The 26,535-nt window shown below is 39.3% G+C and overlaps 1 protein-coding gene across 3 annotated transcripts in view; it reads right to left on the bottom strand.

Annotated features, from left to right (window-relative positions):
* Positions 1-20,917, bottom strand: part of TOP2B (DNA topoisomerase II beta) — a 61,188-nt gene extending 40,271 nt beyond the window's left edge. The window contains exons 1-5 of one of the 3 annotated variants that reach the window (XM_043454579.1): positions 20,677-20,917; positions 7,091-7,261; positions 6,060-6,150; positions 4,693-4,756; positions 133-278 (exon numbers count right to left, since the gene is read on the bottom strand). In XM_043454579.1, coding sequence (XP_043310514.1) covers positions 133-278; positions 4,693-4,756; positions 6,060-6,150; positions 7,091-7,261; positions 20,677-20,736 — 532 coding nt within the window. In that variant the 5' untranslated portion in view covers positions 20,737-20,917. The remainder of the gene's footprint in view (positions 1-132; positions 279-4,692; positions 4,757-6,059; positions 6,151-7,090; positions 7,262-20,676) is intronic. The other 2 variants (XM_043454577.1, XM_043454578.1) reach the window with 2 other exon arrangements.
* Positions 20,918-26,535: the final 5,618 nt, after the last annotated feature.

Below are 26,535 nucleotides of genomic sequence, written 5' to 3'. Positions count from 1 at the left end.
GAAGGATTTTCTCACAACAAAACTAGAAAAGCTTCCTTTTCTGTAATATCTTATATAGAAATAGTAACAGACTTCTATGTTAAGAGAGCAGTATTTCTCAATAAAAATTCTGATCAGCCATTTAGACTTTACCTGTTACTTTTTTCTCATCATCGTCATAGTTACTGGAGGTTAAAAGCTGTCCAAAAATTAATGCAGGAACATAAACTTTCTCTACTTTGTGTTCTACTACTGGAATGCCTTTCCCATTATTCCAAATGCTTATAATGTTAGATTCACTGTAAATAAACAAGCAGAGTTTGGAGCTTAAAATAGTTTAAAGATAAATCAATTTCCATCAAAAGTAAAGAGACCCAGAATAAACATGAATGATTATAAGTAAAATGCCAGCCATTACCAATTGGAAGACACTCACTCATCTTTCAAGAAAACACTTGCTTAAAAAAAAAAAAAAGAAAGAAAACACTTGCTGAGGACACACATTACCATCTCTGAGTTGTTAACTCTAATTAGGGTCACTAAGTTCTGCAGGTAATACTGCAAAAATCTCCCAAGAAAACAAAACTCTTCTCAATAGTGAAAGCAGTGAAGCTTGTATAAGAAGCCAGCTATCAATTCCACTTTCTTTTCATACATAGTAGCCATGACCTCTATGCTCCTTCCTGCCAGTCAACCCCCTGTGAACCACAGGCTCTGCAGGGCTGTGGCCATGGCCATTGTCACTTCCCACCTGACTGCTGAGGCATGCAGACAGAAAAGGAAAGCTGTCTGAAACATATTCCACTCTCCATCTAAATGTTAGAGGCTTGTTTATACTATAGCAATCATTGTTACACACTAACTTAAACAACTTTAAAATATTTATTACCTATTTTAGATCTTTTAGGTATTTCTATCAGAAAACCATCCTTTTTAGCCCTAAATGGTATGGAGTAGAGAGGTTCCTACAGCTAACAGCAACTTAACACAGGCAGTGGTCCTGACGGAAAATTTTGCCTACCCTATTGTTTTCGGTAGTATATCCCACAGTGCCTTTATCATTTAAGAGCCAAATTTGCACACACAGCTTCATAACCAACAGAGAACTATCTTTAAAAGCTACCATTTGGCAATCTGATTCACAATTACTCTTAGACTCTTTCACTTACACATACTTTGTTTAATCTCTCTAGAGTTACTAGTTATTACAACTAAAAAAAAGTTATAAAAGCCAAAATGAAAATCAAAGACACAGGAGGAAATTAATTACATTTTTTAAAGTTTAAGAAAAAGACTAAAAAGCACATCATTTTCTTTTCCCAAATCAGCAAATCAACTTCTCTTTCCCTCACTTTTCACAATACAGGTTCAACTCTCCAAATCATGGAGACTCAACTTTTCTTTCCCTCACCTTTAGCAATATGGGTTCAACTCTCTGAACCACAGGGACTCAAACTTTGTTATTTTTATTCATATCTCCTGACCATTAAGACATTAGTTTGTCCTATTAGATTTGTTTCATCTCTATCCACCTTCCTTCATTCCCAATGCCACAGTATGAGTCTAAATTAGTATCACCTTAAAAACTGATTACTGTGACACAGCTAAGAACAGAACTAGCCACTCCCTTTAAATATATTCTTCATAACAATGATGGACTTACCACAGCTTTCATAACACTGTTTTTTGCTCCAGGACACAGCAGTAATTCCATGTTTTCTATGAAATCAAGATTAGCAGTCCTCTATTGCATGTTCAAGGCCCTTATGCATACCCCTACTTACAGTCAAACTGAACTACTATTCTCTAACATCCATCATATTTTCCTTTAAGTCAGTTTTATTACTTGTCCATATTCAGTCTCAATTCTTTATTTCTTCATCGGCTTTCCTTTGCCTGCAAAATTCTTTTCTTCTCTGTCTAGCTAAATTTTACCTTAACTTCAAGAATCAATTTACAACTTCTGTCCTCCCAGCCTAAAACAATGTTTTCCAACATTCCTTATATTAAAACTTGCCCCCCCCCAAAAAAAATCTAAATTATTTACTAGGGACCTCAGGACATAATCATCTTCCCTGGTGGCTCAGAGGTTAAAGCGTCTGCCTCCAATGCAGGAGACCCGGGTTCTATCCCTGGGTTGGGAAGATCTTCTAGAGAAGGAAATGGCAACCCACTCCAGTATTCTTGCCAGGAGAATCCCATGGACAGAGAAGCCTGGTAGGCTACAGTTCACAGGGGTCGCAAAGAGTTGGACACAATTGAGCAACTTCACTTTCACTTTTCAGGACATAATTAGGTTAGCTCATGTGTGGGTAAATGCTCTTTACAGAATATACAGCTAAATATTTAAGTATGTAACAGTTCAACTTAGCTACTGTACCTTACCTTGTGTGTCCCATATCCAGAGGTCAAGAGTGAAGCCTTGAAAACAAGGGCCCTGTATTGCATTATTTTTTTAAATATCGAAATAGTTCCTAGCTTGAGTTTAAAATGTGTAACTTATTAAATATCTTTTTTTTTAACACAAGACACTTCATGGAGTTTAAAACTAATAGAGAACAATTCTGAAGGAAATAAAGAAAGATAATGGATGGAAAATTACAGATCTTAAACATCTCAGAATGACACTAAAGTCAATATATTCATGAAAAAATCTTTAAAATCTTTTCATCCTACTTAGTATATATAGTACTATAATTAAAATAAGGCACTTTGTAAATTCATCATCTTCACAGTTTCAAAAAAATAAGATGATACCTCATACATTTTTTTTCCCTCATACATTCTATAAGCCTATATGAGTATGAAACTGAAACTTTCTATCAAAGTCACCTCTCTATTAAAAAATTTCAGTTAAGCTAGAGAAATAATTAGAACTCTGGTTATTGTGCTTTTCACATTTGTTGGTTTTTAATCAAATTGATGCTAGCAAGTAAGCTGTTTCAATACTAACCATTACACTATACTATTTAATGGGTTTTAAACTCCCCTGTAAGAAGTTGCTTTAAATTCTCTAGCTTCTTAGAACTGCTGTCCAAATTCTACACAGCATCCCTTGCTGACCTATTCCTCTATCTTTTACAACGATGGCTTTGTACTTAAATTTTATCTCCACATCACAGAGTACTATTGAAAGAGTAATAATAATAAGAGCTAAGCTAGACAGTGCATTCTCTACATTTGATCCATTAACTATTAAAATTTAACCTTTCTTTTACACAGAGTTCATGAACACACATGCACAAAGAAAAATAAAATCTGCTATACACAGATGTTTAAAAAGAATGAAAAACAGAAAGAGCAGTAATAAAGACACTAGTTACATAGAATTACTTTGTCCAGAATCTGGAATAAAGTAAAGCTTGTCACTATGAGCCACTATTTGGTCTACAAAACTATTTTATAGCTCACTTCTTAATCACTTTGCTATAATGGGATTCTATGTAAGCTGTTTTTTAACTGCACATTGCTGGATCAATGTGGCCAAGATAATTAAGATAAAAGAATCAAATAATTGTAACCAGGTTCATCAGGAATGTAGTTTTAAGAAGGCCTTCTTCCTTAGTTTTCAGTCAGTTCTGATTTTTTAAAAAGCATGAAGATATTAAACATTCAACCTCTATTACTCTGTACTACTCTCCTAAAACATAATCATTTTTAACTGAATAAATTTCCTAACTATGGAAGAAAAGAAATCTTGACAGCTAAAATTTCCTTAAAACTATCTTAAATGTCTGCATAAGTTGTAACTTTTAAGTGTCCATCATACCATACCACTTACTTTTAAGTATGCATCTTACCATTTAAATTCTCAGTATAGTGTATTCATTATAGAAATGATGCAAGTAAAAAAATAAGAAAGGAAGACAAAGAAAATCAAGAACTTCAATAGTATAGTTATGTAGTAATATTTTCATATAAGATATAGTCAACTTCATTGTATAACCAAATATAAATTATATTTTTATTATATCATTTATCTTAACCATGCCCTCTGAAATTAGATTATTGACAATACAGTTGTAACTGAATTATTAAACTTTCATGTTAAGGAAAAAAATCTTAAAATCATGCTAACCTACTAATGAAATTACAAGGGATAAATATAATGTAGTATCTTACAAAAGGCATACTGGTGAAAATAGCATAAATGTAAAAACTATATTTCAAACTTAGAACTTTATTATTTTCACACCCCCCTCAGTCCTCCAAAAAAAAGAAATCACCATAGTGATTACCTGAACACCCGGTACCTATTCTACACTACCAGCAGTTCTCAGTCTACAAATGATGTTATAAATAACGGAAAAGCCTAAATGCTGGTTATGAAAGAATAAATTTAATCCATAATGTAACTGGAATAATACTAATGATAGTGCACCTGGCCTTGAGTACCAAAGCAAAAGGAAGAAACACCCAGTGATTATTCCGGCAGCTAAAACAGCGTCCACAGCACCAGAGAGGGAGAAAAATGGTCTCCGAGAGCTCCCATAAGAAAAGTACCTTGGAGGAAAAGACTCAACGACAGAGGAAACTAAGAGGACAGCATTCTGGCTAAAAGAGGTAAGAATAACAGGGTCTCAAGCAATAGGAAACTAACTGTATGAATTATTCATTTGAGACATGTTCGTAAGCTGGGACTACCTGAATAAAACAGCTTAGCATAAAAAATTAAACTTGAAAAAAAAAAAATTAAACTTGAAATATACTTACGGATCAATAGAAACTTTAATACAGGTCATGTTCTTATCCCTCTGTTTATTATCAGCTGCATTAACTACAAAAATACTTTGGTGAGTGATATATAAAAAGTTAGACAGACATACATGACATAAACAAACATGGCTGCAAGTGCGTCACTACTTAATGTAAGTATTTACATATGGTGATAGTCAAAGAAAATAATTACTGGTAACTTCTATTACAAAACCTTACTTTCCAAATAATATTTTTAAATTTTTTTATGTCACACTAAATTACTATTATGTCTTCTACAAAACAAGGTGTGGGGTAGGTGGGGGGATGATTTTGTGATATATGAAAACAAACATCTGCAGTTTACAATCCCCTATTCAGGCCTAAAAGTTAAAAATTGGGTTTAATTATATTTTATCTTGGTAACAACTACTTTCTCTTGATCGCCTTCAATAAACTACTGATTTTATAGATAGAATGAGCTGAAACCAGTTGGTTTTGAATTAGAAAGGCACTCTTTAGCATCCACAGAAATCAAAATGCTAAATCCTATGAACTACAACTGATAATATTTGCATACATTAACCATGGCTTCAGTAAAATTTGAACACTGAGCTAGGTGTAAAACTGAACTTCAATCACAGAAGGCATATGTTCCTGATAAACACTGTATAACCTAAAAGTAAAACTGGCATAGTTGTGAGATGAGCAAAAAGTACAAAACTTACAAAACTAAGTAACCAGTTTTACTCTCCTTTCTTTTTCCCAAAGACGGAAAGAAGCTTCAAGAGACCCACACAACCCTGGCAGGAAACCCAGTGGCACTAATGCATCTGTGTGGCTAAAAACATTCCCAAAGTCTTGAGTACTCCCCAGGAGTCAATTACACATCAACACTTTATTGTGACTGAACTAACTGCGTGATTTGGAAAGCAGAGGTATTTGAAACAAGGGTTGTTAAACCTGGTTACCAACAGAAATACCTAATGTGTTGGTTAGAAACACAATTTTATGCATCTCACCCAAAACTAACTGAATCTGCAAAGATCAGGCCCTGGAATCTATCTTTAACATGCCCTCCCTGGCAACTGGGATGCAATCAACCCCAAGACAACTGCACTCACAGGACCACACACTAATCTTGGGGTTACTGACCAAATACAATACACGCATTTTACAGATGAACAAACCAAAACACAAAGATATAATGTCAAGAAATATGAACATATTACAGCATGTAACATAGATTTTCTGAAGAATATTTATACTCAACATAACAACCTGAGATATACCTCTAAAATTTATAAGTTTGGCTTTACATATACAGGAACATTATAAATGATATCAATAGAAACAAATGTATTAAATCTTAAACAAGTACTCACCCAAAATTTCATCAAAGATCTTGTATAAACCCGGCACAAAGGTAACCTCTCTGCAATTCATGCCTGCATCTTCATCATATACCCACATGAGCTGCATTGAGAGAAAAATTCAAAAGAATTTATGGAGTATAGTTTCACAAAACATAAACCCGTATTTGTCATTTACTCTGTAAATACTTAGGTCTTCAAAGTAGAAAAACGTATTACTTCATCACAAGTAACCTTACTGAATCCATATTCAATTTAAATAGCCCATAAATTGAGAAATTGTTTTATATCAAGTCTGTATTCTACTCATAAAAATCAGCTTTAATGTAAAGCACCAAAAATTGTTAATAACTATTTAAATATGGAACTGGCCAGTAAGTTCATTCAGGTTTTTCCCCAAGATGTTATGAAACCTAAATGAACTTTTTGGCCAACCTGATAAAACAGGGAAAAAACCAAATCATATTTACTTTACACTTTGCTTCACGTGTTATATTTTCCAATAAATAAACAGCATAGAGTAAAATAACATGAATGCAGCATAATGTTAGAGTCAAAGACACCTAGTTATGAATCCCAGCTCTCACTAGTTGAGGGATCTGAACAAGTCACTTAAAAAAAAAAAAAAATTTAAACTTCAGTGTCTTCATTTATAGAATGGAAAAAACAGTGCCTGCTCCCCAAAATTGCTAGAATCAAATAAGACTTTAAGTGTAAGCCAAGTAAGTATTAAACAATAGTCAATGTGTACATATAAATTCTATAATTTAAAATAAACCACAGCCAGAACTTAAGAACTTTTAAGAAGTTCATAAAGCACCATTTTACTATACACTTCCCTATACTCTATACTTCTCAGTTTTTATCTCCTAGTTTTATAATCCCTAGTAGGAAATGAAGACATTTCTGCCTCTTAGATCGCTCTCCCTACTTTGCGTTATTACCAGACACATGAAATTATGTATTCACAAACCATATAATCACAAAAATGTTATTCAGTAGATACAGATATACATCTAATTTCAGTAAAATTTAATAACTACCTGTGTCAATGGCTCCACTGACCCAATGTACGTGTCAGGACGAAGGAGAATGTGTTCGAGCTGTGTCTTTTTCTGGTACACTCTCTCGACAGACAGTTTCTTTGAAGAATCATTTCTGTGTACGATTTCTGACTCTTCCTTTTTTGCAGCATTGTTCTGATCAAAAAGAGTCTAAAATTAACCAAAAAATCAAATTTAAATAACCTATCAAAGGGTAAACTAAAATGTATATGGACACATGACATTATTTTGTTGTTAAAGAGAAAATCTATCTTTCAGGCTCATTTTTATTAAGTTTTATTAAAAAAAATCAACCCTGAATATTCGTTAGAAGGTCTGATGGTGAAGCTCTAATACTTAGCCATCTGATCAAAGAGTCGACTCACTAGAAAAGACGCTGATGCTGGGAAAGATTGAGAGCCAGAGGAGACGGGGTGACAAAGAATGAGATGGTTGGATAGAATCACTGACTCAATGGACATGAGTTTGAGCAAACTCTGGGAGATAGTGAAGGACAGGGAAACCTGGTACGCTGCAGTCCATGGTGTCGCCAAGAGTCAGACATAACTTAGCAACTAAACAACAAAAAACACAGGTCTATTTACTGACAGTTTAGTTCTTTTTGTAATATAGTGTGAAACTGCAGTTTTGACTGAACCCAGAAAGTAGGTCAACACAGACACCAGAACTGCTAGAACAGCCAACAACTATTCAATCAAGAAATAAATATTTCCCAATTCTATAAGATACCAGATTAATGTTTTAAGTCCTCAAAACTTTCCCTGGGAAGAAGGACTTCCCTGGTGGTCCAGTGGTTAAGAATTCACTTGCCAATGTAGGGGACACGGGTTCAATCCCTGGTCCAGGAAGATCCCACATCCCGCAGAGCAACTAATTCCAGTGCTCCACAAGAGAAGCCACTGCAGTGCGAAGCCCGTGCACTGCACCTAGAGAGCAGCAGGGGCTCTCTGCAACTAAAGGAAGCCTGCGCACATCAGGCGAGACCCAGCGCCGCCAGAAGTTAGTTAAGTAATTTTTAAACACTTTCCACAGAATGTCCATTCTTATCAGGTTATAGGTGGGCAAGGACTGAACCTGGCTGACTGCAGGGGTCCCAAAAGCTCCCAGATACAAGTTCCCCGCCATTAAGCTACTGAAGACTACAGTAAAGAGGGGGCAGAAATAGTAACCTATGTAGTTAGTGTACGTATACTCTTCTTTGCCAATTCCATGGAGGCAGAAGTTGTAATTCTAATTCTTAACAGCAGATAAGGATTCCAAACAAAAATTTTTGCGGGCTGCAGATTTCCCTGTTTTTTAAATAGCAGCAAGGAAAACATTTTTCTACTTCTGGAACTCCCTAATGCTGACAAATTAGATATCTCACTAACAGAGAGTTATTATGATGGCCTATCCTTTTTTTGAGTCCCAAAGTAACTCAAACATAAGACACAATGAGATATTTTCATAGGTCTTTGAATTTTGGTAGAAATGAAATAGAAGACAAACAATGGGAGATGGAGAGATTTTGTGCATTTCAACAAGCAAGCAACACACCACTTCAATTTGAGACTTAAACATATCCATACCATCATCTTTAAAGTTATTATTTTTAAAAAGCATGCCAAATGTACATTTAAAAATCAAAATACATGACCTCTGAGTAGACTAAACCTGAGCAAGCTTTTAACAAACAAAACCTATGGAAATCCAAGTATCAATTATAATCTTCCAATGCCATAAATTTTACATAAAATTAAAGAGATTTTCTTACATATTCTTTGATTTATATGGTTACCCATTAACGCTGCTCAGAGTCAATTAAAAATAGCTTTGGACATAAGAAAAATAATTATTTCATAAAGTCTTCATATTCTGTTTCTATCAAGTTAGTTGGATGATGAACTAGGAGGCCAGAAAAATGAACTATATTTTTTAAATGTCAGTCTCCAAATTTCTAATGATGTTCCTCACTTTTTGAGATAATTCACAGAAATTAACTTAACAATAAAAACATAACTGATTTTTAATGGGTCCTCAATAGTTAGAAAAAATATAATTACTAAGATCACATTCTTTAAGTGCTTAAGAATAATAAATACCATGCATTCAAAGGTGGATAACAGTAACCTCTTACCATTAACTTAGAACTGTATGCAATTTTGGCATAAAGTTATATGGAACTTATAATAACCATGCAAGTAAAGGCTTTCCTATCTCAGGTTACTCATCCAAAACAAATCCCACCACAAAGAAAACATTTGTAAGATTATAGACTCTCACAAAGGCCCACGGTTACCTAATCTGGGCTCTGCATTTGGCCCTGATAACACTGAGATACAGCCCAGAGGGTCACAAAGAGTCAGACATGACTGAAGCAACTTAGCATGCATGCATACATGCAAAGTGGCACACAGGTATGGAAAACAGGGTGAAAACCTACCTCACTCCTCCTCCCAAGTGGGTACATGAGAATAGGGAATGTTTGGTTTGCACCTACTAGATCCCTATCAATTTCAAAAAGTTGTCATTTTTGCTAGAATAAACTCTCAAAAGCCAGAGACTATGCAAAAAGCAGTCAGCTTTGTCAGATTACTATTCGTAATTTTCTGGAGGAATAATACATAAATATCAAAAAATAAGTGTGATGATATACTTAAAGCATTTTATGCCAAAATATTTCTTCCTAAGTATCATACGACACATGTTGAGGAAAGGAAAAAAGGTATCATTCTATCTAAAGTAGTGAAAAGCATTAAGGAATAAACATTATCTACAGAATATCACAATAAAACAGATGGCTTGTAGATACTTCAAATCAATTCACAATGAAGATTTTAAATAATTTCAAAACTTCATGTAAAGCTTTAAACCTGACTATTTCATTGAGTAAACACTTTTAATTGCCTATACCAAAAAATAGGTATATTATAAATTTCTCTTACTATAACTTTTATATGAAATTGTACATAATCAAGTATGTTTAAATCAGTAGCTTATTAAAACTATACTGTTTAGGGTTTCCTTGATGGCTCAGTGGTAGAGAATCCGCCTGCCAGTGCAGGGTTTGACCCCTGGTCTGGGAAGCTCCCACATGCCATGGAATACAACTAAGCCTGCGAGCCACAACTCCTGAGCCCTTATGCCCTAGAGGTTGCGCTCGGCAATAAGAGAAGCTACCACAATGAGAAGCTCGCACACACCACAACTAGAGAAAATCCTGCACAGCCATAAATAGTTTTTAAATAAAACTATAGTGTTCAGAGAATAAAGTTATAAAAGCATATTTAAAAAATGTGAGTCCATTTTCATCAGAAAAAAAATCACACACAATATATACATGTCTAGAGAAATTATGAAATATACCCAACAGAATAGCCAGAAAAATTACAAGTGAGTAGTAGAAATGCTTTTCATTTTCTCTTCTGATAGACATTTTCTAATGTTCTACAGTGAACATATATTAAAGCGTTTTAAAAGCTTATTAATTTATGTATATGAAAACATAATTAAGCTAGAGTAACACTGAAGTAACACTGTTTCCTAGAGGCACTGTTTGTCCTCCTTACTACTTCTGCAGCCCCCACTTTCTCACTAGAATCTAGGTAAAAAGGTAAGAGAAACCAGAACAAACAGGCCAAGGGGTCCTGGCAGGGGGCTCCTGGCAGAAGTCCATACCGCGGGTGGACGTATCTATACCTTCCTACCCTCAACAAGCGGCAGCCTGCACTGCTCACCGACTCCAGGCAGTAAACCCAGGAGGCTCTCCCCTGAGAAGTCTATCAGCTTTTCTGAAAGATGCCTGGATTAACGATCTCTAGCAGCTCCTGTATGTTATTAGAAAGTTGCCCCCTAAATATTGTCCAAGCCACTAAAAATCAAAATTTGGGGGGAAAGGAAGAAAGGGCAACTCTACACCCTTCAATGGGATGACCTCATCCCTTGAACCAACAGATGTAAATACAACATCCTTAGCCTGAGAACAGAGAAAGTAAATGAAAAAAGTTCACTGATCACTTTCCCCACAGTAACTATAACCATTATCTCAAGCTCTTAAAGAGAAAGTCACTCTGAATAGAAATTCAGTTTAAACACTGTTGTTGATAATATTCAGAAAAAAGATTAAGAAATTAGCTTCAACAGAAATAGTCCAGCAAACTCACGTCTGCGTGTTTATAAAAAGCACTCTCAATCCCTCACATGAAAGGAGAATGATACACAGTCGATACCTCTGCATGCAGAGACGCTTCATGCATGCGTCCCACTCTCTGTGACCCCGTGGACTGTAGCCTGCCAGGCTCCTCTGTCCAGGGGATTCTCCAGGCAAGAGTACTGGAGTGGGTTTCCATGCCCTCCTCCAAGGGGACCTTTCAGACCCAGGGATCAAACATCTCTTACATCTCCTGCATTGGCAGGCAGATTCTTTACCACTGTGCCACGTGGGAAGCCCCTTCAATACCTATAGGCTAAGAGAATTATGCTTATTTTCAACATTGAAAACAAGGGGTCTTCTGATTAAAAAATGATTCAACTTTTTCTTATCCTGTATGCTCACAGTATTTGTACTATGTAAAAGTATTATTTGTTTTATAATATGTTGTACTGTAGTAACTGCACTAAGTATTTCATGTTGAATACAAATTAACGGTATGCCCTCAAAAATAATCAACTACCAAGAGCATTCTGAATAAATTTTCATTACGGTTTGATAAAATTGAAATCTTAGGAGTTAAGTTTATCTGTAATTTATTTTATTGTCTTTGTGTGGACAAGTCAAACTATTTATAGCAGTAAATAATGGAATCTAAGCACTCAGGGCAACATTTTCACTCCCACATATAACTAAAGACAATGAAAATGCAAAATAAACCCATGTTAAAACATTCTCCATATATCTACAATTTTGATTTGTGATTAATCATTTGTGATTTATACATATGATGATATATGACTTTTTCTAAAGTTCAAAAGCTGACTGCCATGTTAGACAATGCACTAATGCACTGAGAATTCTTAAATTATAACAAAAATGTCAAAATATATTAAAATCTATTTTAAAATATTAATCTATTTTATAGCGTTTTTGCCATAATGCTAACTTCTAATAAAAGAATATAGATTTAATAATAGTCAAAGATGCAACCTTTATCAAGAACATTTCTCAAGTACTAGAAAAGAAAAAATTTCAATAAAACAAACTCCTAATTTCAGAAAGTATGTACGAAGATCATTCTGTAAAAAGAAAGATTCTTCCATTTACAGAGTGGTCACCTGATGCACAGCAATTTGGGGCAATCACTCAATTTGTTTTTCTGTGGGAGAAAGAACTGCTGCCAAAGAGGGGAAAGGAGATGGTTTGCCAGTTGGTGCAAAAAAAGGAACTGAGCCACTCCTTCACACAACAGGCAGAGAAATCTCACCATCACCAAGCCAACAGGAGGTGGACCAGCAAAAGCTTAGCAACAAGCCTCTTCTATCTTCTACAAAGACTCCCTCTGAGTCCACGGTACAATTTCATAATATTGCCTTCTCTTCTCTCCCTCAAGGCTGCCATGCTTTGATATTCATTTTATCACCCATATAATCCTCATCCATATAACCAGGGCCATGCTATCTACCCACCATTAATAAAAACAAAAATCACAATGTGTCTCCAGATATGCCCTCCCAAACCAAGGGACAGGAGAGAAGTTAGAAGATGAGGGATACTTTAATATCATAAGAAATGCTTAAATGTCCACAGTGAAAATAAAAAATACTTTCTCTAAAAAGAATCCAAATCAAAAAGAAGTAAAATTGTCACTAATTGAAGACAAAATGATATTATGTAGAGAAAACCCTAAAGACTCCACCATACAATTATTAGAACGAACGAACGAACAAATTTAGGAAAGCTGCCGGATACAAAATCAAAAATCCACTGTGTTTCTGTAAACTAACAGTGAACTGTCAAAAACCGAGAAAACAATTCCATTTATAATGGCAACAACAAAAATTAAAATACCAGGAAAAAATATACAATATAATATATAACATATTTTATATATATATGCTCTATGTAGGAGTGTGGAGTCTTAACCACTGGATGGCCAGGGAAGTCCATACCCAGGAATAAATTTATACAAGAAGGTAAAAGACCTCAATATTGAAAACTATAAGACACTGATTAAAGAAGTTGAAGACAAAAATAAATGGCAAGAAATTCTATGTTCATGGATAAGAAGAATTAATATTGCTAAAATGTCCAATTTCCCAAGGCAATCTTGCAGATTCAATGTAATTCGTATCAGCATTTCAACACTTTTCACAGAAATAGAATAAATAATCTTAAAATGTATATGGAACCACAAAACTGAACTGCCCAAGCAATCTTGAAAAAGAACAAAGCTGGAGCATCACACTCCCAAATTTAAAACTTTATTATAGGGACTTCTTGGGGCTTCTCTAGTGGCTCAGTTGGTAAAGAATCTGCCTGCAATGCAGGAGACCTGGGTTCGATCCCTGGGTCGGGAAGATCCCCTGGAGAAGGAAATGGAAACCCACTCCAGTATTCTTGCCTGGAGAATCCCATGGCCAGAGGAGCCGGGCAGGCTACAGTCCATGGGGTTGCAAAGAGTCGGACACGGCTGAGCGACTAACTTTCACTTTTCCCTGGCAGTCCAGTGGTTATGACTGCACTGCCGATGCAGGAGAACTAAGATCCCACATATGCCACGGCGCAGGCAAAAAAGGAAACAAAAACTAACTATATTACTATTTACAAAGTAATACAGTAATCAAAACAGTATGGTAATAGCATTAAAAAGAAAAAGACATACGGATCAGTGGAACAGAACAGACCCCAGAAATAAACCCATGCCTGCTGCTGCTGCTAAGTCACGTCAGTCGTGTCCGACTCTGTGCGACCCCATAGACGGCAGCCCACCAGGCTCCCGTCCCTGGGATTCTCCAGGCAAGAACACAGGAGTGGGTTGCCATTTCCTTCTCCAGTGCCTGAAAGTGAGAAGTGAAAGTGAAGTCGCTCACTCGTGTCCGACTCTTAGCGACCCCATGGACTGTAGCCCACCAGGTTCCTCCGTCCATGGGATTTCCTAGGCAAGAGTACTGGAGTGGGGAGCCATTGCCTTCTCCAAACCCATGCCTATATGGTCAATTACTTTACGACAAAGTTGGCAGGAATACACACTGGAAAAAGGACAATCTCTCCAATAAGTGGTGTTGAGGGGCTTCCCTGGTGGCTCAGTGGTAAGGAATCTGCCTGCCAGTGCAGGAGACAAGGGTTTGATCCCTGACCTGGGAAGATCCCACATGCCACAGAGCAAGCCAGCCCGTGCGCCACAACTCTGAGCCTGCGCTCCAGAGCCTGGGAGCCACAACTACTGCAGCCCAAGGCACCCCGGGGCCCATGCTCCACACAAGAGAGGCCGCCACAGGAGAAGCCACACACAGCAACGAGAGAGGAGGCCCTGCTCACAGCAACGAAGACCCAGTGCAGCCAAAAATAAAATTACAAATAAGTGGTGTTGAGAAAAAAAAAGGACAACCACATGCAAAAAATTAAACTGGACCCCTATCTTACACCATACAGAAAACTAACACAAGATGATTAAAGACTTGAACGTAAGACCTGAAACCATAAAAGTCCTAGAGGAAAACCAGGAGTACACGCTGTGACATCAGTCTTGGCAATGGTTTTCTTACTTGACCCCCAAAGCAAAAATAAACATGCAAGACTACAACAAACTACAAAGCTCCACACAGCAAAGGAAAGCCATCGAACTTGAAAGGCACACTACCAAGTGGGAGAAAATATCTGTAAACCACATACCTGATAAAGAGTTAATATTCAAAATATATGAAGAATTCATACAACTCAAGGGCAAAAGATAGATTCATTAAAAACTGGGCAGCGGATATAAATAGACATTTTTCCAAAGACGACAAACGGCCAACAGGTATGTGAAAGGTGTTCAACATCTCTAATCTCAGGAAAATGCAAATCAAAACCACAGTGAGATACCACTTCACACCTGTCAGAATGGTTAATATTGAAATAACAAGTATTGGCAGAATGTGGAGAAAAGGACCCCTGTGTACATTCATGTACATTCTGTACACTGGTGTAGTCACTATCTAAAATAATGTGAAAGTCCCTGAGAAAATTTAAAATAGAATTATCATGTGATCCAGCAACTCCACTCCCGGGTATTTACATGAGGAAAATGAAAACACTAATTTGAAAGGCTATATGAACGCCCAGGTTCACTGCAGCATTGTTTACAAAAGCTAAGACAAGGAAGCAACATAAATGTCTATCAATGAATGAATGGATAAAGAAAATGTGGTATTTCTATACAGTGGAATATTATTCAGTCATAAAAAGAATGAAATCTTGCCATTTGGAACAACATGGGTAGATTTAAAGAGGATTCACATTTAGTGAAATAAGTCAGAGAGAGAAAGACAAAAACACTGTACGATCTTATTTATATTTGGAATCTAAAGCAAAACAAAAAGCAATCTATCTATTTATTCATAGATACAGAGAACAAATTAATGGTTGTCAGAGTTGAGGGCGGGGAGGGGAATAGGTGAAGGTGGTCAAAAAGTACAAACTTCCAGTTATAAAGTAACTAAGTCCTGGGATGTAATGTACAGAAAGGCAACTATAGTTAACAGTACCATGTTGTATAGTTAATGCTTCTGTGTTGTTAAGAGTAGGTTTTTAAAATTTCATCACAAGGAAAAAAATATGTAACTATGTATGGTGATATTAACTAGACTTATTGTGGTGATCATTTTGCAATACAAAAATCTTCTGACTCAAAAATGAAAATATTAATCACTGGATATTTTTAAATATAAAGAAGGGGGATACCAGTGTCTGTGTGTGCACACACATGGACACTCATCTAAGAGTTTACTGTGTGCAAAGCATTGTGGGAATTAAATGAATACTCTCAAGCCTCATAAAAGTTCCAGGAAGTAGACACTACTACTACTGATTCCCTTTTTACAGCAAGGAAACTGAGGTTTGAAGAATTTAAGCTAACAAAGTTAGTATGGAAAAGCTGAGTTATGAAACCAGGTGATATGATTTTGTAGCCCACATTCTTAAAAGGCATCATGCTTACAATGCTATTCAAAATACATATACCTTGAAAAGGAAGTGTACTCCCTAGTCTTTCATGTGAAAGTAAAAGAAAGGTTATTAGAAAGAGGTATACACATATTCCTCAGGAGGCTTTTCTCCTTTTACCTTGTGATATCACCATATCAAAGACAAACTGCTTTGGTTGTAACTTTTTAAGCAGGGGAGTGTGTAAAGGATGGTTAAGAACAAAGTGAAAGTGAAGTGAAAGTCGCTCAGTCGCCTCAGACTCTTTGCGACCCCATGGACTGTATAGTCCATGGAATTCTCTAGCCCCGAATACTGGAGTGGGTAAGCCGTTCCCTTCTCCAGGGTATCTTCCCAACCCAGGGATCAAACCCAGGTCTCCCGCATTGCGGGCAGATTCTTTCTTTATCAGCTGAGCCACCAGGGAAACCCAAGAACACCTGAATGGGTAGCCTATCCCTTCTCCAGCAGATCTTCCTGACCCAGGAATTGAACCAGGGTCTCCTGCATTGCAGACAGATTCTTTACCAACTGAGCTACCAGGAAGCCCACAGGGCTGGTTTAAACCCCACCTTTGCCTTAGCCATGTAATTCACACTTTGTTACCTAATTTGTAAACTCCTGTTTCCATCCCTGGAAATGGCTATAATTTTACTGATCTCCCCTCTTTTTTAAAACTGGGTCCTATTTATACTAAGATTTTTAAAAATACAGAAGAGGTTTTTTTTTATTTTTAACATACTTAGTAAAATGCAACTGTTGCTACCAGTATTTAATGTATCTGAAACTATTGGTGGACACACTTCTATTCAGAAAAGTTAGAACACTCTATAAAAACTGTTTCTAAATACTGCAATTAGTTACTTGAGAATGTATCTAAAGAACATTGAACCTAATCACTTGTCCTAAGAGCAGAAGACTTTTCAGGAAGTCAGTATGTCAACTATATAATTGGTTAACTAAGTTAACCAATAATAACTAAGTTTGGACTAAGTATCCAGCTTATTGCTAAAAACTATAAAGGATACATGGTCTCTAACTTTAAGAGCTGATAATCTAATTGTTAAAACAAAAGTATCACACCGTGAAAGTTACATTTAAAAGAACATTTATGTTTTATGATCCATAAGGGTAAGAAAACTTTGGTGAGACTCTGAGCTAGCCTTGAAGTGTTATTTAGACTGGTAAAAGGAAGAGGAAAAGGCAGCCCTGTTGGAAGACAAGAACCCAAAGTGACAGAAACAAGTGTGATGCCCAGGGGACATGTGAAGAGGGAACTCTAACTATGAGGAAGATGTGGAATCAATGTCAATTGGAACATAGTTTATAAAAAAAATTGACTTGAAAGTCTGGTTGAGGAGTTTAGACTTATAAAAATAAGCCACTAAAGCAAAAATTTTAATACAAATATTTAAACAGCATTTATATACACAGTCAAGTTTCCTAAACTAGAAATATTCATGGTCAAAAAATTTTATATCTCATTCAATTTTACTTTTAAAGAACTCCATAGTTAATGGTAATTTTATACTTCAGAAACTTACATTTTAGAAATACTGAAATATTTACAAATAAAGTGGATTTGCTTTGCTTCAAATAATGAGAAAGGGAAGGGTGAGTGACCTTGAGCTGATGACCACTGAAGCTTGATGATAGTGTCTCTGCATCATTCTGACCATCATAATTGTATAGGCCTAATATTTTCTATTATAATGTTTTTTTTAATTTACCAAATTAGAGTAGGACTGGGAAAAGGTGAATATTAATAAAGAGATTAACTATATTCTAATATTTCCATACATTTATTTTTACAACCACTTAAACATGATAAAAGACTGACTGAATGAAATAGATTATTAGTCTACAAATCAAACTTTACAAACTAAAACTTAATTCAAGAAATTCTGTTTGCTTCAGAGAAGCCTTCACAGCTGTTGTCAATTTTTATTCAAAATAGTTATACTATAGTACTTGTATTTTTCACTTTTTAATTTAAAAAAAACTTAAGATACTGCAAATCAAGCATAAACCCAGTGCACTATTAAAAGAAGTTAATAATTTTAAACCACTGTGCTTTGTGGTTTCAGACACTGAAATGTAAACTTTTGAGAAGTGACAACATTAACACTACCTGGTGGCACACATGCCAACACTTGGCCATTACCACACCCCCAGCTCCCTAAAAAGAAGGAAAATATCAGGGACTAATTCCATTTTTATTTCTTCCCATTACCCACAAAGAGGTAGCAATATAACATGTTTCAATAAAGCAAGCAAAATTAACTGTCTTCAGAAATAGATGACCTCCGCAACAAATCCCTAACCCTCGCAAAGGAATAAAATTCTTTCACTCTGGCTCAAAAATATTCTGTGTGAAAACAACTTTACCCTTCTTAATGTATGCTTCTTGAGCTTCACTGACAAAGGCAAACATTTATTAAGCCCAGCAATGTGCTACATATATTGTCTCATTTAATTATCAATGCAATCTTACTTTACAGATGAAGAAATAGGTTTAGAAAGATTAGGCCCCTTTCGCAAAGTCGCAGTGACTGTTAGAGACAGGATCCAAATCTACCTCAATCTGACAAAGTCCATGCTCACAACCACTTCCCTATATTGCCCCCAATAAAATTAAACTATGGCCTATGGTCGATGATGTGTATTACAGACATAAAGATGCCCACAAAACCCAACTTAAATTTAAAGCAAGCATCAAATCTTAAAGTGAACTTATGGAGTGATTACCTTTTTAATAAAGTTCTAATTCAACAGGAGGATATAATTTATAAAGAGTAAGTGATTTTTACTTTAATTTTACTCTATTTCCCTTAATAGTTTTTATAATGAGAAAATATTTAATCAGTAAGTCAATTATAGTTTCAAATGAATTTTTCTGATTTTGAATGATATCCTCTAAGTTTCATCAAACTTTTCATATGGATGAAAATTTTCTATTGAGCGTGAAAGAAAAAGTAGTCATTTAATCATCTACAAAATTAACTAACAGTAAACAAACTACTGCTTTTAACTATTAAAGCTAACCAATTCAATCTTGGAGCAAAATATTTACCATTACAGAGAATCAGCTGTTCTCAGAGGAAACACTGATCAGGCCTCCACAGTTCCAAACAGTGAATGAGAACCATCTGGCTAACCTAGAAGTGTTGTTATTTTCGAAAGTTGTTTGATTTTAGTAAGAAGGGTAAAAGGCCCCCAACCCCCATGTTCACAGGGACGGCTAACTTATTATCAACACTTTCTCCTTCCTGGCTCTAGTCTATTCATGCATACTATACATTACTGAAGTAACATACAAAATTCGGAGAGATCCAGCGATGACAGTCTGCACCTTGGCATGCAAACATAAATATGTAGTTTCCTGTTATCAGTAACATCCTTTATGACAAGGAATGCTTGTCAATATAACAGAACTGCTATTCAACTCACCTAACCCTTACCCAAACAAGCAAACAAAATATACGAAAAACTTTCTTTAAAAAAAAAAAAAAGCCAATACGAGTTTCCTTAGGTGTTTTAAAAAACGGAAGGTCCATCGAAAAAGTCCCCGGGAAAAAGTAACGCTTTTTACTTTTCTCCTGGATACACAGCCAGTTGGCTGAGCTGGGCAGTGTGTATAGGAAGTGACCCTGGTCTGAACTCGGTGCTGAGCAAGTGAAATGCGGGTGAATTATCGATCCGCCGTGGGAATCGGATCCCTCTAAGGTCTTCCCTCTACTACTCTGCCAGCAAGAACTGAGCGCCGCCGCAAGCCTTCAACTCCAGGTCGAACCACTCGGGTCACCTCTCCAACACTCCCCGCGCAGCCCCCACCCCGTCTGGCCTGCGATGCTGACACAGGTAAGCGCTTCTTTCAATAATCCCGCTGTGACAGATGGACGCCCTACAGTGTAACATTCGCTGCTGCGGACGGCATCCCGAATGCGCTTTCCACCCGGCGAGCCTCTCGGGACCGAAGGGTACTCCCCAGAGCCGAGTGCCCCGGCCAAACCCGTTCTCCTCCGAGAGGAGGGCGTCAGACGCGGTACAGCGTTTACAACACAGACACACGCGCGGGCGCGCGCGCACACACTCGCGGCCGGGCGCCTCTCCGGAGGCTCTCAGGACACGGACACACACGCACCACTGCCACCCCCGGCCCCCAGGCCCCCAGCCCCGGGGAGGAGCAGAGACGGGGCTCCAGGCGCTGCTGACGGACGGCTAGTCGCCCCAAGTTTCAGGTGCGCGTTGCGCGCTCGAACCTCCACCGAGGCAGAGAAGAAAGAAAGCGGCGGACAGGGGTTCGGCTGGCAGCCGCCCCGACGGGGCGCGCTCCGGGGGGCCGGGTTTCCCTGTCCTCCCACCCTCCTCCCGCCGGGCGGGGACCCTCCTCCCCGCCACCCCCGGCGCCGCGGGCGGGGAACAATACCGCGGCCCGGACCCCCGCCCGCCCCGCCGCCCCACTCACCACCCAGGTCAGCGCCCCGTGGCCGCCGGCTCCCGCGCCGCCGCCGCCCGCCTTGGCCATGGCGCGCCTCCTCCGCTCCGGGCCCGAGACCGCCGCTCCGCCGCCCGCCGGCCACCCGGCCGCCCGCTCCGCTCCGCACCGACCGCGCGCCCGCCGCGCTCCTAGCGGCGCCGCCCCCCGCGCCCCATCGCCAAGCCCGGGGCGGATGCCCGGCCGAGCCCGCTGAGGAGGCCGCGCCGCCCGCCGCCCTCAAACTCGAGGCGCGCGGCCGCGGCGCCCGGGCCTAGCGCGGCCCTGAGGCGGCGGCGCCGGAGCAGGAAGCGCCGAAGCCGGCGGTGGGCGGCGGCGCGGCCTCCTCCCCGCCGGGCCGAGGGCCCGAGTGCGGGCGGCGAGCGCGGCCGGCAGTCGGGCGTCCGGACGCGGCGGCAGCGCCGGGGACGCGACGGCGCTCTGTCTCTTCTCAGGCTCCGCGGAGGCCGCCCCTCGGGGAGCTGGAGCGAGGTTGCTGCTGAAGCCGAAGCTGCGTGTGTCGGCCGCGTCGCAGCCCGACTTCCTCACAGCCCCTCGCCGAGACGGACAATAAGCGGAGCCGCCGCGGCCGCGGTCGCCTCCCTCCAGTCCGGCATAACACCGCACACACACTCGCACCCAGGGAGGGCTGGGGAAGGCCGGCGGGGAGAGGGCGGGCGAGCAGCCTGCCCCGCTGTCACTCACGCCGCGGCGCCCAATCGGGGCCCTGTCGCCAAGCCTCTCGGCCTATCCCAAAATTCCAAGCCCCCCCGGAGGGGCGGGACCCGAGGGGGGGGAAACGTCATTGCGGGTAGCAACCGAAGGGAAGACTTGGGGTTTTTGTTATGTGTGTGTGTGTGGTGTCTCTGAGGGGTTTTTCCGTTTGAAGGCTGCGCAGAGGCTGCTGTCAGGGGTCACCTGAGGGCGGCGGAGGATAAGGGTCGACTTGGCCTCGGCTCGGTTTTGAATCCTCCAAGCTTGCCGTTTCCGCCAGACCAGCGGGCGAAGCGGGGTGCTCCTCGGCCCGGGACCGCGGGCGGGGGCCGGAAGAAGCCGGGGGCGTCCCGAAGGGAAAGTATTTTTAAAGAGCGGTTGTGACCGCGGGCGGGACGTTGCAGAGCGCTGGTGCGAGGAGGGGCCCCGAGGCCCCGGTGAGCGCCGCCGTGAGAGGAGCCTCGGCTCAGACCTGCCCCTCCTCCATCTCTCTCTCTCTCTCTCTCTCTCTCTCTCTCTCCCCCCCTCCCCTCACCCCTAAAGGGGCCCGGTCCGTTTGGAGAAAAAACCCGCTCTGAAGGAACTTAGATGATAAAGGGGCGCGCCGAGAACGTTCCAGGGAAAGAGGCCGGGCGGCGTGAGGGTTCGCCTCGTCGGTGACCTTCCCTCTCCTCCAAACAATGAGAGCATGTCTGTCACTTCTGAGCCTCTTCTGTGCACAGCCATGCCTCCTCCTGTCCTTTAAGAGGGAGCACGCTAACCTTTTCAATGTCCCAGAGCACGACCGAGGGACCGTGTCACTGACCTTAAAGCTTTCTAAGAAAATCACCCACACATAGCTTGCACCTCAGCCTGGCCGACGAAAATGGCTTGACTTTTTCGGTTCTGCTCTTGGGGAGAAATCCATGCCACCCTGTGCCAGGCTGTGCCACGGGTTCAAGATAAACCCCGGGCCTTGGTTTCAAGTCGTTTATAACCTGGCTCCTGAGACAAGCTAAAAGGGAGCTAACCATCAACCAACATGAGTACTTGAGGGCGCGACGTGCCACCAAGTAGCCAGGACAAGAGAGCTTTTTGAAAGGGTGAAAACCTTATTGCTGCCTGTGGAAATGGTGTGTTTTCTGAACTTCCAACTGTGTGTTTCCCCTCGAGGGGAAACAAAAATGTCTCGGGTCACAGCTTTCAACTGACTTCAGAATCTAAAGAGGTGGAGAACTCTGAAAGGTGGAAATAATTTAAACATAGTTGTTGTTAATTAGCTCTCTAGCGACCATGTAATTTTGGCATATCTGGGACTTTAGTCCAGAACAGTGAAGCCTTTCTTTACCTTGAACTTGAGGTGCCAGCTTGTAAATCAGACCAGGGTCTAGTCTGGGCTGAACCTGATCAGCTAAGTATCCCTGCTTGTTATTTTACCTTCATGGACCTCTCTGCTTGCACCTCCTTAAATTGAGGATTTTTGCTCTGTATTTACTGTGTTTTTACTTCTTCAAAATACACATATATTCTACAGGTTTGAAAAGGGGTAAATAATTAAGGGCTCTGAGGTTTTTTAATAAAGATATATGCATTAAATAGAAGCCAAGCTATAAAATTTATACTCATATCTTTTTCTTAAATGTCAGTTTTCAAAGCTCTTCAATCTCAAATTTTCAAATGAATAAAATCATATATTCAAAAGCCAGATGGGTTAATGGAAATTCATGTTCATCTTTTCACTTGCTTCGTATGCGAGGCACTAAAGCCTTTAGGCTTCTAAGCATGAAGACCCTCTAGTAAATGTAGCTTGACCTTCTAGTAAATGTAGCAAGATTATTCTCTTGAAAATACTGACTTACCTAAAAGAATCACAAATAAAGGAGCTGTTGAATAGAAATGCAAATCAACAGTTTAAAGCAGAGCTTCACAATAAATGGGGAAAAGTAACTAGATCACAAGCTTCTCAGCTCCTGAAGGCACAATGACCTGTTTAACCTCAGACAGCCAACAACATGTATTTATGATAAAAGTGATTGTATTGAACTTCAGTGCAGCATTCCCTTCTGGGACTTTGTCAAATAACTTCCATTTACTGAGTAATCATAGCAATAATTGACATATTAAAAAGTTTCTATGAGAGATCATAGGCAAAACATTATCTGACATAAATTGTACCAATGTTTTCTTAGGTCAGACTCCCAAGGCAATAGACATGAAAATAAGCAAATGAGACCCAATCAAACTTACAAGCTTTTGCACAGCAAAGGAAACCATAAAAACAAAACAAAACAAAAACAAGAATAAAACCAAAGAGACAACCTACAAAATGGAAGAAAATATTTGCAAACAAAGCAACTGACAAGGGCTTCATTTCCAAAATGTAAAAACTGCTCAAATTCCTCAACAACAACAAAAAACTCAATCTAAAAATGGATAGAAGACCTTAGTAGACACTTCTGCAAAGAAGAAATAAAACTAGCCAATAAGCACATGAAAAAATGCTCAACATTGCTAATTATTAGAAAAGTGCAAATCAAAGCTACAATGAGCTACCACTTCACACAGGTCAGAATGGCCGTCATTAAAAACTCTACAAATAACAAATGCTGGAGAGGATGTGGAGAAAAGGAAATCCTCTTACATTGTTGGTGGGAATGTAAATTGGTACAACCACTAGAGAGAACAGTATGGCGCTTCCTTAAAAAACTAAAAATAGAATGACCATATGACTTAGCAATCCTACTCTTGGGCATGTGAAAGTCTGACTCTTTGTGACCCCATGGACTATACAGTCCATGGAATTCTCTAGGCCAGAATACTGGAGTGGTACACCTTTCCCTTCTCCAGGGGACTGTCCCAACCCAGGGATTAAACCCAGGTCTTCAGCATTGCAGGCAGATTCTTTACCAGCTGAGCCACAGAGGAAGCCCACTCATGGACATATATCCAGACAAAACTAATTCAAAAAGATACATGCATCCCTAATGTTCAAGCAGCACTATTTACAGTAGCCAAGACATGGAAACAACCAAAATGTCCATTGACAAAGGAATGGATAAAGACGTGGTGAAAAAAATGAAAGTCCTAGTTGCTCAGTTGTGTCCTTCTGTTTGTGACACCATGGACTGTGGTCACAAAACCCACCAGGCTCCTCTGTCCATGGAATTCTCCAGGGAAGAATACGGGAGTGGGCTGCCATTTCATTCTCCAGGGCATCTTCCCCATCCAGAGATCGAACCTGGGTCTCCTGCATTGCCTGCAAATTCTTTACCATGTGAGCCACCAAAGGTGTGGTACACATATACAATGGAATATCACCGGCCATAAAAAAGAATGAAATAATGCATGCACAGCAACACTGACGGTCCTTGTCATATTGAGTGAAATAAGTCAGACCGAGAAAGAGAAATATATCATTTATACGTGGAATCTAAAATATGACACAAATGAGCTTATCTATGAAACAGAAACAGACTCACAGAGAACAAGCTTGTGGTTGCCAAGGGGGAGGGGGTTGGGGAAGTGATGGAATGGGATTAGCAGACATAAGCTGTTACATATAGAATGGATAAACAAGGTCCTACTGTATAGCACTGGGAACCATATCTAGTATCCTATGTTAAACCATAATGGAAAAGAATATTAAAAAGAATGTATATATGTATATCACTGCTATAGAGCAGAAATTAACACAACATTGTAAATCAACCACACTTCAATTTAAAAAGTTTCTATGTCCAGCTTTGTCTCATTTGTAATACTACTTTTTATTCATGTGTTTATTAAAGACTTACTTTCCACCTCATACCTAGTAAGATGAAATGAAAAATTGTACAAATCAAAGTCAGTACCAGTAACTGTCAAAATAAAGTCCTTTATTTAATCAAGCTTTCTGAGTAGCTTCCGTAATCTAACTACTTTAAAATTTTTAGTCTTAGATCTTATGTTTCCCTATTATAGCAATAAAAAAATTAGTGCCTATTATATGTTAGGTACTCAGGACCTTGTAATACAAAAAGGTTATGAGGATGTAGTCTTGGCCTTGAGTTTACACCTTTTGTAATATATTGACAGTTTTGAGATCAATTTCAAAGAAACAATTTATGTGCATTCATTTGCTAGTCAATAGACAGTTTACCTGATGTGTCACACCTTTCATTGTGCTTATACACAACAGGTTTGTTCGTCAATAAATAAAATAGTTTTACTCAGAAGAGAGTAACTCAAAAAAAAAAAAAGAAGAGAGTAACTCAAAACTATACTTCTAGATACATCGCAAAATGTCAATAATAGAGTTTCCACTCAAACCATATCTTGTTCCAACGCTGAGGTCCAGCTGGGAGGTGAGGGGAGAGGTGCTCATCTTGCACTCAGTTACATTTAAATAAGTTAATATTTGAATTCAAAATTCTGTGTCTGCAACGTTACCTCTCCCTTCCTCTCATTATATTAGCTTTTATAAACCAATAACATATACAAGAACTGGACAAAAAAGATCTTCACGACCCAGATGATCACGATGGGGTGCTCACTCACCTGGAGCCAGACATCCTGGAATGTGAAGTCAAGTGGGCCTTAGGAAGCATCACTATGAACAAAGCTAGTGGGGGTGATGGAATTCCAGCTGAGCTATTTCAAATCCTGAAAGATGCTGCTGGGAAAGTGCTCCACTCAATATGTCAGCAAATTTGGAAAACTGAGCAGTGGCCACAGGACTGGAAAAGGTCAGTTTTCATTCCAATCCCAAAGAAAGGTAATCCCAAAGAATGCTCAAACTACTGCACAATTGCACTCATCTCACATGCTAGTAAAGTAATGCTCAAAATTCTCCAAGCCAGGCTTCAGCAATATGTGAACTGTGAGCTTCCAGATGTTCAAGCTGGTTTTAGAAAAGGCAGAGGAACCAGAGATCAAATTGCAAACATCCACTGGATCATTGAAAAAGCAAGAGAGTTCCAGAAAAACATCTATTTCTGCTTTATTGACTATCCCAAAGCCTTTGACTGTGTGGATCACAATAAACTGTGGAAAATTCTTCAAGAGATGGGAATACCAGACCACCTAACCTGACTCTTAAGAAACCTGTATGCAGGTCAGGAAGCAACAGTTACAACTGGACATGGAACAACACACTGGTTCCAAATAGGAAAAGGGGCA

The sequence above is a fragment of the Cervus canadensis genome, chromosome 31, assembly GCF_019320065.1.
Source record: "Cervus canadensis isolate Bull #8, Minnesota chromosome 31, ASM1932006v1, whole genome shotgun sequence".
NCBI classification, from domain to species: domain Eukaryota; kingdom Metazoa; phylum Chordata; class Mammalia; order Artiodactyla; family Cervidae; genus Cervus; species Cervus canadensis.
The sequence above is the reverse complement of the archived record's forward strand: the minus strand, read 5'-3'. Positions and strand labels throughout refer to the sequence as shown.